Source organism: Taeniopygia guttata, chromosome Z (genome assembly GCF_048771995.1).
Source record: "Taeniopygia guttata chromosome Z, bTaeGut7.mat, whole genome shotgun sequence".
NCBI lineage: Eukaryota > Metazoa > Chordata > Aves > Passeriformes > Estrildidae > Taeniopygia > Taeniopygia guttata.
In genome coordinates, this window is record NC_133063.1 from 56,015,239 (window position 1) to 56,030,111 (window position 14,873).

General features: G+C 46.8%; 1 protein-coding gene across 1 annotated transcript; it reads left to right on the top strand.

Annotated features, from left to right (window-relative positions):
- Positions 1–327: 327 nt before the first annotated feature.
- On the top strand, positions 328–8,287 carry LOC140681998 (uncharacterized). Its single transcript, XM_072922835.1, has 3 exons — positions 328–1,114; positions 7,037–8,191; positions 8,278–8,287. Exons 2-3 carry the CDS (start codon positions 7,044–7,046, stop codon positions 8,285–8,287), a joined length of 1,158 nt encoding a protein of 385 aa, XP_072778936.1. The 5' UTR covers positions 328–1,114; positions 7,037–7,043.
- Positions 8,288–14,873: the final 6,586 nt, after the last annotated feature.

The following is a 14,873-nucleotide window of genomic DNA, read 5'->3' on the forward strand; positions in this document are numbered from 1 at the left end:
CAAAGGCTGAACTGAAAGTCTTCCAGTGGCAGCCACAACACACATTTATTCCCACAGAATTCTGAAATGCAGGATGAAGTAGAGTCTCTGTGACAGCTTGCCCTCTCCACTGCTTTTATAGTTTCCTTCCTCTATCCACCGCCTTATTTTCCAAAATCTAACAGCCTGGAAGCTGTTCCTCTCACTAAGGAATGGCATCAAAAGGTTTTTAAAAGAGGGAGACAGAGTTTTTTTCTTGCACACCATTACATGTCTTCTTTTTATCATCCTAAAAGGCATGAAAAGAAATTTAAGAAATTAATTATTATTATTGTTATTTTTTGTGGGAGGGGGTGTGGCTAGTGACCTCCCTGCATTGCCATGGGAGGCCACAGATGTGTAGCTTTCCCGCCTCCCAAGTTGCCTGTCATCTGTTCTCCCTTCCCCCAAGTTATGTCAATCATTTTGTACCCCTTCCCTTCGTTCTGGAAAGTTCTAAGTTCTTTGTACCCCCATTGGTTCCTCCCTCGAAACCACTCCTTTCCTTTATCCCGGTTGGCCGTTGCCATGTCACTCTCCATTGACTCCACCCTCATACCCTCACCCGGTTGGATGCTCTACCCCTTGACCCTCCTCCCCTGTAACTGTTATATACCCTGCCCCGCCCTGGTTCGGGGCTCTCAGAGCTGGCTCGCCCTCTGAGTGGTTGCTTCCCTTCACCCTCCCTCGCCTTCCCTCGATAAACCCTCGGAATAAAGCCGCCTGAGAGACCCCGCCTGGTGGAAGACTCTCATTATTACCATCGTAGCGTGCCCGAAGTCCCCGACCCAGTCGGAGCGGACCGGCCCACGCTACAACTGGCGCCCGAACACGCTGACCCCTGCACGGAGTCAAGCGGAGAGCGTCTCCTCGACAGCTTCGACTCCGTGAGCCGGCTGCCCGAGGAAATCAAGCGCCGTTCGGACGTGGTTCCACGGACGACGGTGCTTCGTTTTCTGAAGACCCCTCGCCTCGTGGGCTGCAGACACCCGGAGGAGCAGGAACAGCAGCTTCGGTGAAGCTCCCTCGCACTCCGGACCTGCAGCGCTTCCACCCCCCTTTGAGGCTATCTTCTTTTCGACGGGCGTCCTTTGTGGTGAGTTTTTCGTGCCCCGTCTGGCACCTGACCCCGTCTCTTTTCTTTTCTGTTTCTCCTTTGCCTCCTTGGGGAATTTTTTTAGCCGTATTGACATAATGGGAAACCGTATGTCTCCGGCTCGGCGGGATTTTTATTCCCATGTTAAGTCCTCCCTCGTTCTGGGAAATATTTCTTTTAACAAAAGGGATTTAAAAGCCTTAATTAACTTAATTTTTGACCACCTTCCTGACACTGCGCAGGAAGATTTTAACTCGGTTCAGTTCTGGGGAAAAGTTGGGCGTTTATTATACGATTTACAAGTTAAGGGGAATTTTAAAGTGGGACGTTTCTTTCCTTTATTTCATTCTATTTTTACGTTATTTAAACAAAAACGGGAGAGTTGGGCCCCCAGTTTTCCTAACCCTCATTCCGTCCCCCCCACTCCTAACCCTTTTTCCCCTAAGGGTGGGTCGGGCAGCAGACCCTGCCAAAGTCCGGCACAGGGTTGCCACCGTCTCCCTGCTGCTCCCCGTCCCATCCTGTCCTCTTTTCGACCTGGGACTGGCCACCCCAGTTCGACCCTTTCCTCGTCCCAAGACCCTCAGACCCCTGTCCCCAGTTTAAAACCTTGCTGTTCAATTCCTAATCTGTGCCAGCATACATCACAAAATGGCGCCGGCCGCATGGCCGAGCTGGCATCAGAAGCGCCACAAAATGGCGTCCCAGCTCCTCCCTACTCCCCTCGGGTTCCCGCCATTTCCCCATTGACCCCTCCTCCGTCGAGTGCCGCCCCTGCGTCGGGTCCCGCCCCATCAGATGCGTCGATGGTGTCATCGTCGGGACCCGCCCCTTCCGTCCCCTTGACCGCGCCCCTGGGTGGGCCCCCGGTGGGAGGGACCGGCCTACAGGAAGGCCACGCCCCTGTGGGTGGGAACTCCCTGCCGGAAAGCCCCGCCCCGGGAGGTGGGCCTAGTCCCGCCTCCCCCTCTCCAGCCACTTCCGGTTCCCACGCTACCGGAACCGGAAGTAGGCCTGGCCGGAAGCAGGCCATCTTGGCCTGCGGGGCTCCACGCCACCGGAGCCCAACGGTCAGGGAGAGGTTCAAGGCCCTCACCCGTCCTGCCTCATCCTCCAAAGAGGATGAGGACAGGGACAGCCCCCGGCCCACACCTAGGTCGGGAGGCGGGTGGGCTAAGATACGGGCAGCGGCCATCGAGGACGGGGACTTAGACCTCGCCCGTGACCTTGGGCCTTTTGCGGCACCGGTGATAAGGGAGAGGGGAAAGCGGCCCCGGTGGGAGCAAGTGCCATACGCTGAGGTGAAGGAGCTGAGGAAAGCGGCAAAGGACTATGGCCGCGAGTCGCCATTCTTTAAAAATGTACTGGACCTTACTTTTTCCGGACGGACACTGGTACAGCATGATATCAAGTACATTGCCAAATCCCTGTTGTCCCCCACGGAACTGCTGCTTTGGGAGGTTCAGTGGAAAAAGCTGCTGAAACCTCTCATAGTAAAGCACAACCTAGCAGCGACCCTGGGCACGGGTGATGAAGTAATGGAGGCTGTTGCGGGAGATGGAGAGTTCGGTCAGCCAGAGGACCAAATCCAACTACCAATTGCGCTCCTCGATGACATCAGAGAGGCTGGCCGTGCCGCGCTACTGAAAATACCGGACGGCAGAACTCCCTCCCAAAGTTTTTCCACCATTCTCCAAGGACCGGACGAGTCATTTATCAAATTTGTCGACCGCCTCAGAGAGGCCATAGAGAAACAGATAGAGCACCCTGCGGCGAGGGAAGAGCTCCTCCGAAAGATGGCAGTGACCAACGCCTCTGCGGAGACCAAGAAGATCTTAAGGGCGTTACCGCAAGACCCCGAGCCCACCATCTCCCAGATGGTGGAGGCATGCGTCAAAGCAACATCTACAGAGGTAACGGTCGCAATGGCAGTGAGTAAAGGGGTGGGGGAGGCAATGTTAAATATGAACACTGTGCGCTGCTTCGGGTGTGGCCAGATGGGCCACATACAAGCGAACTGTCCACACTGGCCCCCGGAGCAGTTTTACAACCCGTATATGCCTTCCCCAAGACCCCCACCCAGGAACTCTTTCCCGCCATACCAGCCGGCGGGAAACGGGCCGCGGAGCGCGAGGAGGGGCCGCGTGAGGACAACAAATGGCCCTTCTCAGCGCCCGAGCCTCCCTACTATCCGGGAGGACCAATGGCCCAGGGGACAGTTTCGGAGGATTGGCGGAGCACCGACGACGGACTTCGCCTCCTCCGAAGAACGGCCAACTTAGATCCTGGCCGCCGCCGGGTCCTCAAGAGCTCCATGACTGTCACCTTCCAGGATGAGGACCTGGTGAGAGTCCCCGCGGGGTTCCTGGAGCCCCCTCACTGCCAGGGCGAGACGACCGTCCTCATCGTCGGAGACGCAAGGCACACACCCGACAGGATCTCCATCATCCCTGAAGTGGTGTGTGTCCCACCGGGGTCCGAGGTAACGGTCTCGGTCACCTGCCATGAGCCCCCCTACACCTTGGGCAGAGGACTCCCTTTCGCCCTGCTCTATCTGCTGGACTCAAACGACCTCTCTGAACGGAACTCTGGACAGGACATTCATGTTTTTCTGACTCAAAATGTAACTAAAGAAAGACCTATAATTCGGACTGTGCTTTCTTTGCAGGGAAAGTCGGTGGCGATGGACCTAATGGCAGACACTGGGGCGGATGTCACCATCATTCCCAAGGCAAAGTGGCCCCGCGACTGGGAGTTGGTGCCCCCTTGTGGCACAATCTCCGGAGTGGGCGGAGCTGTCAACTCCATGCGCAGCCGACGCCTGGTAAGTGTGGAGGGTCCTGAGGGACAAATAGCCACAATTCGACCGTTTGTGGTATCTTCCAACATCATGCTATTAGGCAGGGACGTATTGTCCCAGTGGGGTGCCCGCCTTGACATCCCTAGCCCTGCGTGGGATTTTTGGTGTGGGCCACTGCGGAGCGCACCTCCCCACCGTTGAATTGGAAGACCGATGTTCCGGTGTGGGTGGATCAGTGGCCCCTTGTGGAGGAAAAATTAAATGCGCTCAACGAACTTGTAGAAGAGCAGGTGCGCCTTGGGCATTTAATACCCTCCACCAGCCCTTGGAACACCCCTGTCTTTGTAATTAAAAAACCAGGCAAAGACAAGTGGCGCCTGCTCCAGGACCTCCGCAGGGTAAATGATGTCATTGAAGACATGGGCCCCCTCCAGCCTGGGCTTCCCTCACCCTCCATGCTTCCCCGGGATTGGCAGCTCGCAGTCATTGACATCAAGGACTGCTTTTTTAACATCCCCCTGTATCCTGGAGATGCCCCCAGGTTCGCCTTTTCCGTTCCATCAATTAATCGGGCGGAACCTTATAAAAGGTATCAATGGACCACCTTGCCCCAGGGAATGAAAAATTCTCCAGTGCTCTGCCAGACCTTTGTAGCACAGGTTCTTTCGCCAGTCCGCCGGCTTTTCCCTGAAGCCATCATTCTACATTACATGGACGATGTTCTTGTCTGCGCGGAGACGACCACCTACCTCCGCGCAGCACTTAATAAGACAATAAAAGCCATCAAGGATGCGGGTTTCCAGATTGCGGAGGAGAAGATCCAGCTCTCCGCCCCATGGAAGTACTTGGGCATCACCATCACAGGAAGGACCGTCGCGCCCCAGTCTGTGACCATCAAAGACGACCCACGGACCCTGCGGGATCTGCAACAGATCTGCGGCACCATCACGTGGATCCGACCTCTCCTGGGACTCACCACGGAGGAGTTGGCGCCCCTCTTCGAACTCCTGCGAGGAGACGGCGACCTGGCTTCTCCACGCGAGCTGACACCTGCCGCGAAGGGAGCCCTGGAGAGAGTTGCGGAGGCCATCAGATCCCGCCAGGCGCACCGTGTGGACCGGGTCCTTCCCATTACCCTTGCCATCTTGGGTAAGTGCCCAAACTTCCATGGGTTGCTGTTTCAGTGGGATGCTGGGCGTAAGGACCCACTCCTTATCATCGAGTGGCTGTTCCTTCCGCACCAGCCCCCAAAGACCATCTCCACACCCGCTGAATTGATGGCCAAACTCATCATTAAAGGCAGGCAACGCCTCCGGACCCTCGCAGGGTGCGATCCGGCGTGCATTTATGTCCCTTTAAATCTGGAACAATTGGAGTCTCTTCTGCAAACGAATGAAAACCTCCAAATTTCCTTAGACAGCTATCCTGGCCAAATCTCCATACATTATCCTAAACATAAACTGTTTAAAGATACCTTCTATTTGGCCCCAAAATCTTACAAAAGTAAAACACCAATTAAAGATGCTCTCACAGTGTTCACTGATGGATCGGGAAAATCCCACAAATCAGTGATCACTTGGAAGGACCCGGAGAGTCAGAAGTGGGAGTCTGACATCCAAATCGTTGAGGGTTCCCCCCAGATCGCAGAACTTGCTGCGGTCGTGAGAGCATTCAAAAAATTCCAACAACCTTTCAATCTGGTCACTGATTCGGCATACGTAGCCGGGATAGCAGAGCGGGCAGAACATGCCATGCTCAAAGAAATTCAAAACAAAAAACTGTTCGGGTTGCTCACGGAATTAATTTGGCTGATCTCCCACCGCGAGCAACCCTATCACATAATGCACGTCCGGGCGCACACAGACCTGCCAGGAGCCATCGCTGAGGGTAACCGGAGGGCAGACCATTTAGCAGCGGTTATCGCCACCACCTCTTCTTCTGTACATGCAATTACTAATACCGTCCCAGACATCTTTGCACAGGCAAGGCTCAGCCATGCGTTTTTCCACCAGAACGCTCCTGCCCTTGCCAGGCAATTCAAAATTTCAAAGGAACAGGCCAAGGCCATCCTCGCCACTTGCCCCAGCTGTCAGTCCCTCGCCCTTCCACCAGTAGCGTCAGGGGTTAATCCCCGGGGACTGGGAGCTTTGGAGCTGTGGCAGATGGATGTGACACACTACAATGCTTTTGGCCGTCTCAAATACATACATGTGTCAGTTGACACATTTTCAGGTGCCATCTTCGCCTCTCTCCATACTGGAGAGAAGACGAAAGATGCGAAAAAACACTTATTCATGGCATTCGCGACACTGGGAGTCCCGAAGGCAATTAAGACCGACAACGGCCCGGGACTCACCTCGAAACAATTCGAACTGTTTCTGCAGCAATGGGGTATCAAACATACCACCGGAATTCCACATAATCCCACAGGGCAGGCCATAGTGGAGCGCTCCCACAAAGAACTCAAAAGATTGCTCGATCAGCAGCATGATGCGGCGCTGGCGATGACTCCGGTCGAGCGCCTTTGTAAAGCACTTTATGTACTGAATTTCTTAAATTGCACCGACCGTGAGCCAGACCCGCCCGTCATCAGGCACTTTACGAACACCACGCGAGCACTTTTGAAGGAGCGCCCACCGGTCCTTGTCCGGGACCCGGAATCCCGAGCCATCACAGGGCCCTTTCCCTTAATAACCTGGGGGAGAGGGTATGCCTGTATTTCAACAGCTCAGGGCCCAAAGTGGATTCCGGGGAAATATGTGAAGCCATTCCTCGAAGATGCCCCAGCTGCAGAACCACCGTCGCCACCGAATCCACAGGCTGCGTCCCCCACGACACCGGATGACGCAGTCGCATGGAGAAGAAGAAAGAAGAAGAGGACCGGGAACCGTCCCAACTTGGTGTCCCGAGTCCTCATCACCAGACTGTACCACCCACCGGACTCGACATTTCAAAATACCCCTTCCCCTCCAGTTACCTTTCCCTTACCCCCTTACCTTACCCGCTTTCCCTATGCCCCTGTGCCCTAAATTATCCTTTTTTTTTTTAACCCGAAAGGGGGAGCTGGGAGGGGAGGGAACCAAACCTTTTCTGTTATTTACGTTTGTCCCTTGTGTTATTAGAATAAGGATGGCTGCCCACATGTCACCAATCCGGGAGAAACATCAGGAATCGCCCCACTGCACCCAGCTGGCCGTCGCCGTGGCCTTTGTCATCCTGTGGCTACAAGCGGCGGACGGCTGGATTGTTCAGCAGCCGAAAGAAAACGTGTGGGTCACGCTCGCCAAGTCCTTGCAGCAGGACAATCTATGTTTGGCCATGGGCAGTGTGGACAACCCCTTGTCCACATGCCTGGTGGGGGTTCCCCTGGTTGCCGATGATTGGCCAGTGTTCAACTCAGACCTACTCCGAACCACGGGTAAGAGACCTAACCCGGTCGACACTTGGGACGAGTGGACAAAAATTCTATCAAACAGTAAAGAGGAACCCCAAGAATTGGACCTGCTGGGGTCCTCTCACGCAGAATACTGCGTAAAATTTTACTATAGAAGGCCAAGTCAGAATTGGCATGGACTTGACTTGGCCAAGAATACATACAGAAAGGATGTAACACCTTTAAGCAAAAAATATAATAGCCAAACCTGGTGCAATTACACCAGCCAGGTAGTTTCGGTTTCTTCCACACGTCCTAAGGTGTTGCCCAAGGGGATGTTTCTTATCTGTGGAGACAGAGTATGGTCAGGCATTCCATCTCGGCTCCAGGGAGGACCATGTAGCCTTGGCAAGCTTGCGACTCTCACTCCAAATAAAACCCAGATTTTAGAATGGAGGAAGGAAAAACAATTGGCTCGCAAGAAACGTTCATACGACCAATTCGACTCAAATTGCGATTCACAATTATACAATTGGGGCAAGACAAAGAGAATCGCTGCGTCCATATTCCTTCCATGGTACGCAGCAGCAAAAGCCCTTGGTGAGCTTTCTCACCTGGAGTGCTGGGTAAACAAGAATGCCAACGCTACGTCGGCCGCCCTCTCAGACCTCCTGGCGGACGAGCAGACCACCAGGCACGCAACCCTACAAAATCGGGCTGCGATAGACTTTTTACTCTTAGCCCATGGCCACAGCTGCGAGGACTTTGACGGGCTGTGCTGCTTCAATCTGTCATCAAGAAGCAAATCCATCCAGGCCCACATCCAACAGATAAAAGAGCAAGTAAAAGACTTAAAGACTGAGAACCCATCGGCTGCTGACCCTATAGACAAGACATTCTCGCAGTGGGGCATCCCCGGATGGGCAGCCCCCATCGTTAAAGGACTTATCTGGATTTTAGTTATTATTTTCCTTATTTTTGTCGCTTTAGCTATCTTTAAACAATATTTAGTTAAGACTTTTGGGACTGCTTATTTAGTTAATAAAGACGGGGGAGATGTGGGAGGGGGTGTGGCTAGTGACCTCCCTGCATTGCCATGGGAGGCCACAGATGTGTAGCTTTCCCGCCTCCCAAGTTGCCTGTCATCTGTTCTCCCTTCCCCCAAGTTATGTCAATCATTTTGTACCCCTTCCCTTCGTTCTGGAAAGTTCTAAGTTCTTTGTACCCCCATTGGTTCCTCCCTCGAAACCACTCCTTTCCTTTATCCCGGTTGGCCGTTGCCATGTCACTCTCCGTTGACTCCACCCTCATACCCTCACCCGGTTGGATGCTCTACCCCTTGACCCTCCTCCCCTGTAACTGTTATATACCCTGCCCCGCCCTGGTTCGGGGCTCTCAGAGCTGGCTCGCCCTCTGAGTGGTTGCTTCCCTTCACCCTCCCTCGCCTTCCCTCGATAAACCCTCGGAATAAAGCCGCCTGAGAGACCCCGCCTGGTGGAAGACTCTCATTATTACCATCGTAGCGTGCCCGAAGTCCCCGACCCAGTCGGAGCGGACCGGCCCACGCTACAATTTTTGTTATTTGTTATTGTTGTTGTTGTTGTTGATGAGGATGATGATGATGATTATTATTAATTTTGTTAAATACTTTATCCATTATGTACCAGTAAGTAGCAGCATTAGCAATATTCATTTAGCAATAATGAGATTTTTTGCACTTACTTTTTGGCTTTACTTACTAAGAATTACCCTTACTGAGCAGCAATATTCTTCCATTACATATGTTTAATTTTAATATACTCACAGGGATTAACAGCTCAGCAATTGATAACAACCCAGTGCTGTAACAGACAGGGTTAAATTGCAGGAAAATACTAATCAAATACATTGTTTGATGCATAGAGCTATATTTCAGAAAATGTATTCTTCTAGCAATTTTTTCTCAGTTCAGAGACATTATCAGACTTAAAAGTGATCCCTATGCTTGATTTGAACTCTCATCTAGTTGTACTGTGTCATAAATTACATTAACAATTGCCAAGGTCACTTCAGATAGCCTTATTGCTTTTTTTATTCAAGGAGATAGCCCTTCAATAGTGAGAAATATGGTATCCAGGAATTCCAGCTTGCCCTCATGTAATCTCCTTCACAGAGTGCAACAAAGAACAATTGTGTGAAGCACAATGACCTCAGATGCTTGAAGTTTCTCAAACTATTTATGAATGTGGAGTGGAGAGACTAAGCATGAATTCAGGATGAGGAAACCTTGACCAGAAAGAGGCATTTCAGTTGTGAATTATTTTTGTATGAGGAAGTTTTAGCAGAATGCTAAATGAATAAATACACGTACTGCGATACTGAAGCCAAAGACAAGCACAGACATTACATTTTTGAGTTATTCCGAGAGAGTATAATACCTCTTCAGAATTTTGTGAGAGCAAACATGACAGGCAGTGCGAATGTCCTTGAGAAAATTCATGTTACTGTGACATGTCCCCATACACCTGAAGCAATGGAGATCTAAACTTACAGAGATTTCTCCTAGCATTACTGTGATTAAATTGGTTTATATTGATTTGTGAACCAGTAGGTCTGTTTATCCAAAGAAAAATAAGAACATATTATTTCTTTTTGGTAAGTAGCCTGCCTATGTAAGTGTCTTACTATCAAGCAAGAAATTTCATCCAAATTATCCACAGCAAGTGAGCTGTGATCTGTCCATTGGCCACACAACAGGTCTTAATGTGTCTATGATTGTCATTATGCATGCATGGCAATATAGCAAAAATTTCTACAGTATGACAGTACTCAAAGGAAAATTTGTGGGCTGGACTAGAAGATCTGTTTGTGTTAGACACTTTTGCCAGCTGCTGTCAAATAAAAGTGTAAGCATTTGTAACTCTACGTCTGTGATTTACAGCATCTGCAGTCAAATATATTATCCCCTCTGTGGTAAGCTATAAAAAGCAACCTCTTACATACTCGCCACCCTAAAAATTACTTCACCTCTGTAACTTTTAAACAAACAAACAAAAAAATATTTTGTTTTATTCAGACTACCAGTAAGCACGAATCAGCAGGAAATTTTGTTCTGGAAAGAGAGAGATGCACTGAATGCAAAAAAACTGTAGTGGGACTGTTACATGCAGGAGCAAATGTCAGAGATGTTGGAAAGTGAAATAACAGATGCTTGAGAATGCCAGTACAGAGAAAGAAATATCTGGATGTGACCTTATTCTCTACATTAACCATGCATTTTAAAGAAGAGCATACTGAGACAGAAAGGTAGATCCTGTATGTGAGGACTGTGTATAAGTAAAACAAGGCAAATACTAAATTCTGAAGTTATATCTCATGTAGTATTGTATGTATTATATAAAACAGGTCTGTTGTGATTTATTAAATCAAAGATATTTAAAAGAGTTAAAAAGCTCTTGAACTTATGCTTATTATAGACAATTCTTAAAAATAGTATTGGAGGTACTTAGAATGCATTTCAAGATTTTGAGAGAATTCTGATTTCTGTATTGTTTGAAAGTCATTAATAAGTGTGCAATCACTAGTTTTACTGCTAGTGCACATGGAGTCCTCTCTGAGGCACCATAGCTAAGCCAACAAAGAGAAAGGATAATTAAGGCCAAGAAAATAAAAACATGGGAACAGAATGGCAACAAACTTTATCTGAGTACCAGAGTAGCACCTGGTAACCACAATTGCTACATTTCCAATAACGCCTAATTCAGAATCAGCCTTATTTTCACTTAGAAATGGTGGTTGTAAAGTCTTATACTTCCACTATATACATCTCCATTGTGGGCCTACAGAGGTATGGTTATTGGATATGATACTAGATAATAACTTTCAAACACAAATCTCAGTTTTCAACAGACTGTTTTCAACCGTTCTTTCAAATTTTATTTTAAGTCTATTTCTATATTATTCTGTTTTAATCATAGAGCATCCCTAATTAGGAAATGTATGTTGGTATCTGGTGATTCCATCTACGCCTTACAAGACAAATACTTTTTTTGGTGACTTTATTGAGGTATCAAGAACATACATGATGCAAGGATATAAAAGTTGCAAGTGTGGTCATATCCCTCACATCTGAGAAATGAGAAACTACCTCTAAGGTTATATTTCACAGCTGCAAGATAAACGTGTTCAAGAAGGTTACTGATACCTTTATGTTTATTTATATGTATCAATTGACGAAACAAACAAAGCAGAAGAAAACAAACCAATTATGTGGACTACAATGAAATGCTGGTCCTGTGTAGTTCAATGTCTATGCAATGCTGAGCTGCCAAAGACAGAGATACATAAAGATGCTGAGGCAACTTTGTAAGTAATCCAGATGAGCTTAGTTTAAACTGTTTACTTGCTAGACTTTAATATACATGCCAGGGAAGAAAGTCGCTAGAGTTTAATATATGTGCCAGGGAAGAAAGTCCTCACCTTCCCATTTAAATTAAGGCATGTTATAACTAAAAATGTTAAAAATATATACAGTAATTTTCTTCTTTTCTCCTCTAAAATTGTACTTTTCACACAGTGATATTTCAATCAATGCAATTAGTAAAACATTTGAATACCTGACAAGATATGTATTTAAACAAGATTAGTGTTCTATGCTTTTCATGCTGCATTGGTTGCATGGTCTGCATCCTCAGAAGTATATGTTTAATGAATTCTCAAAGGAATAGGCAGATAAACATACTTAGGACATGAGGAGATGGGAAACAAGGTTAAAGAATAATCTTCTCCCTGCACACTACTTCTGCCTTTTGAAGTATTATGGTCTCCATCACCACAGGATTTTGGTACATTGCACTATTAATGTTTCTGCTCATTGGCATATGAAATCGCTATATTCCCCACTTTGCTTTCCATGGATGGATATATAGAGATATGAAAATATGACTAAATACCTTAATTTTCTTGGAACGTATTTGAGAACTTAGCAGTTCTTTGCACTGCAGAGTTATGAACCCAAACCTCTTAGCTGGTAGATTAGCACTTTATCAATAGGGTATGTTACTTTATTCTGTAAAATGATGATAATTATCTAGAATGTCTTGGAAGTCTTTCTCCAGCCCAAGAGTAAGAAGTATGGCCCAGCTTGTGATTAAATTTTCTTTCCTTAAAAAGAGCAGCTGTGTCCCTGCAACTCAGTGGGAACCATCTGTGGTCCTTGCCAACCCTTGAACTGTGCCTGGTGTCTGTGAGGACACAAGCTGGTGTGGGTCAAAACTGAGCTGTGGTGCATGCAAACAACTAAACAATGATTATTCCATGTCTGTATTGACTATGCTATTGTGGATGTTGCCAATTACAGCAGCTAGAAGCCTTCAAAGACATCAGTATTTCAGAAAAGTAAGGCTGGGAAACTTCCCCATGTGGGGGTAGGTTTATCCTCTTTGTTCTCTGTGTGTAGCACCACACCCAGACTATTTTCTGTTAAACTTTGTACAATGGCTATCATGTCTCTGTGTGCAGTGAACATGAGCAGCAAAGCACCTTTCCTCTTTTCCCGTCTGCCCCTCAACACACGTACACACGCTGAAACTTGGTTCTCAGGAAAAACAAAACAATTCTGTGAAAGAAGCCAATTCAAAGTAATGCAATGAATTTGCCAAAATAATCCGTACAGATGACGAGGAGGAAATTATTTCACTTTTTTCTTTATCCAGGGGGTGCTCTTGCATAACCTGGTTGCTGTACACAACAGCTCCATTGCAGTCTCATGTGAGGCATGATTGAAAGCAATGCTCTCCACAGTTTTAGGTAAAGGTGGTTTCTAACCCTGTGCTATCCACAAGTCAAGGAAAGCTTCTCCCTTTGTGCTGGAGTATTTTATAGTACTTATTAAGGGCACATAGAAGGATGAGCTGCAAACTGGAAGCTGATAACCATGCATTCAGAACTAAGAGCTCATAAAGAGCTGGTTATGAGAGTGTATTATAGCCTAGTGGGTTTAATCCTATGAAGCCTCACCTGACTTTTCTGAATACTATCAGTGTGTTCTGACTGCATTTGACTCAAACACTGCTTACATGAATTGTCTTGGACAACAAGCTGGATACAGTACACCTATTAAAAATTGAATTTATGGGATGAAATTTATCATAGGGTCAGTATTCTTTGCAATTTCTCCTTTACACAGGAGAAGGAAAGGAGATGCAGTATCTATTCAGCATCTGCACTGAGAAATCAGAGTTATCAACCTTGCCATCAAAATAATTTTAAGAATTTTGAATTAAAAAAAAAAAAGCAAACAAAATAAATAAATACAATTTGAATTTAAAAAAAAAAAGGCAAACAAAAAAAAACCACACGTGTGTAGAAATTTAAGGAATATTTTAAACCAGATATTTAGTCTCTGAGAGGCATGTTTGAGTGCAATGATGTCCCCAGCACTCTGAGCCCCATCAGGCAGACAGCAGCATGCTGGCCCAGCTGAATGACCAGGAGGTACAGTGCAGCAGGCTGGCAGGGAGCTCTCAGACTGCTGCATTAGAACAGTCTCCATACCCATATGTCCAGTCATTAAACCATAATCCCATTTTCTTTCTTAATCCCCCTAATCCTTCCAGACCTCTCCAGGAAAGTTGGTTTGGTTAAATCTGAAGGGCATAGGTCTTTCCTCTGAGATTTTGGGAATGAAGAAGTAGGAGGTATCCTAATGTTACCACTCTCATGCAGCTGCAAAGAGATGAGAATAAAATGAACAATCACCTTAAGTGACCTCTTGTTGTTCCAGAAAGAGTTCTAGGAAAGCGCAAAGCCTTTAATAATTTTGAAAACAACACTTTTTTTTTTTTCCTAAATCTGAATATAAGCCATTTACTGACCTCTTACATTCAGTTTCATTGAATGAAGGCAAATTCAGTTTCAAAAATGCTTAAGCCTTTAACAAGTTCCTGCTGACCATAACTGACAATTTTTATTTGATTTATTTTAGTAAAAATATATTATGAGAATGGGCAGGAATAAATTGCTTTAGCTTCTTTTGTAGTTTCCTTCATTGATTTCTGAGATGATAAATTGTCTGTAATGTACCTATAAATGCACTCATTTAAGTGAAGATTACTCATAGCAAGATCTGAATCTGAGTGGAGTATCCAGCTGTCTCTAAGATTATCATAATGATTCTCCTTTGGGGGCAACATAAATTTAAAGGAATACATAAAAAGTATATATCAAGCTATACCTTTTCTGCTTCCATTGCTTGTCTGTATTCACTGCAACCCAGTAGTAGATGAATAAACATTTAGAGAGGTCTTAGAGACTTCTCTAATGATGGGGGAAAAAAATCAATATAAAACCATAGTCCATGGTTAAACAAAATAGTACCTTGTAGAGGTTCTGAAACAGTGCAGTGCGTTTTTATGGGATTATTCACTCCCATTTTTCTAAACTCTGCTTTTTCATGCCAGAACTAGAAGATGAGATGATCGAATGTAGCAAGATAGTCTAATTTCTGTAGTGTTAGCACAAAGAAATCAAAGGAGAAAATAGGAGGAAAATTGAAAAATTACATTATAGTGTCATCTCTAGGTCCATTTTTGTGTCAAGGGTGGCTA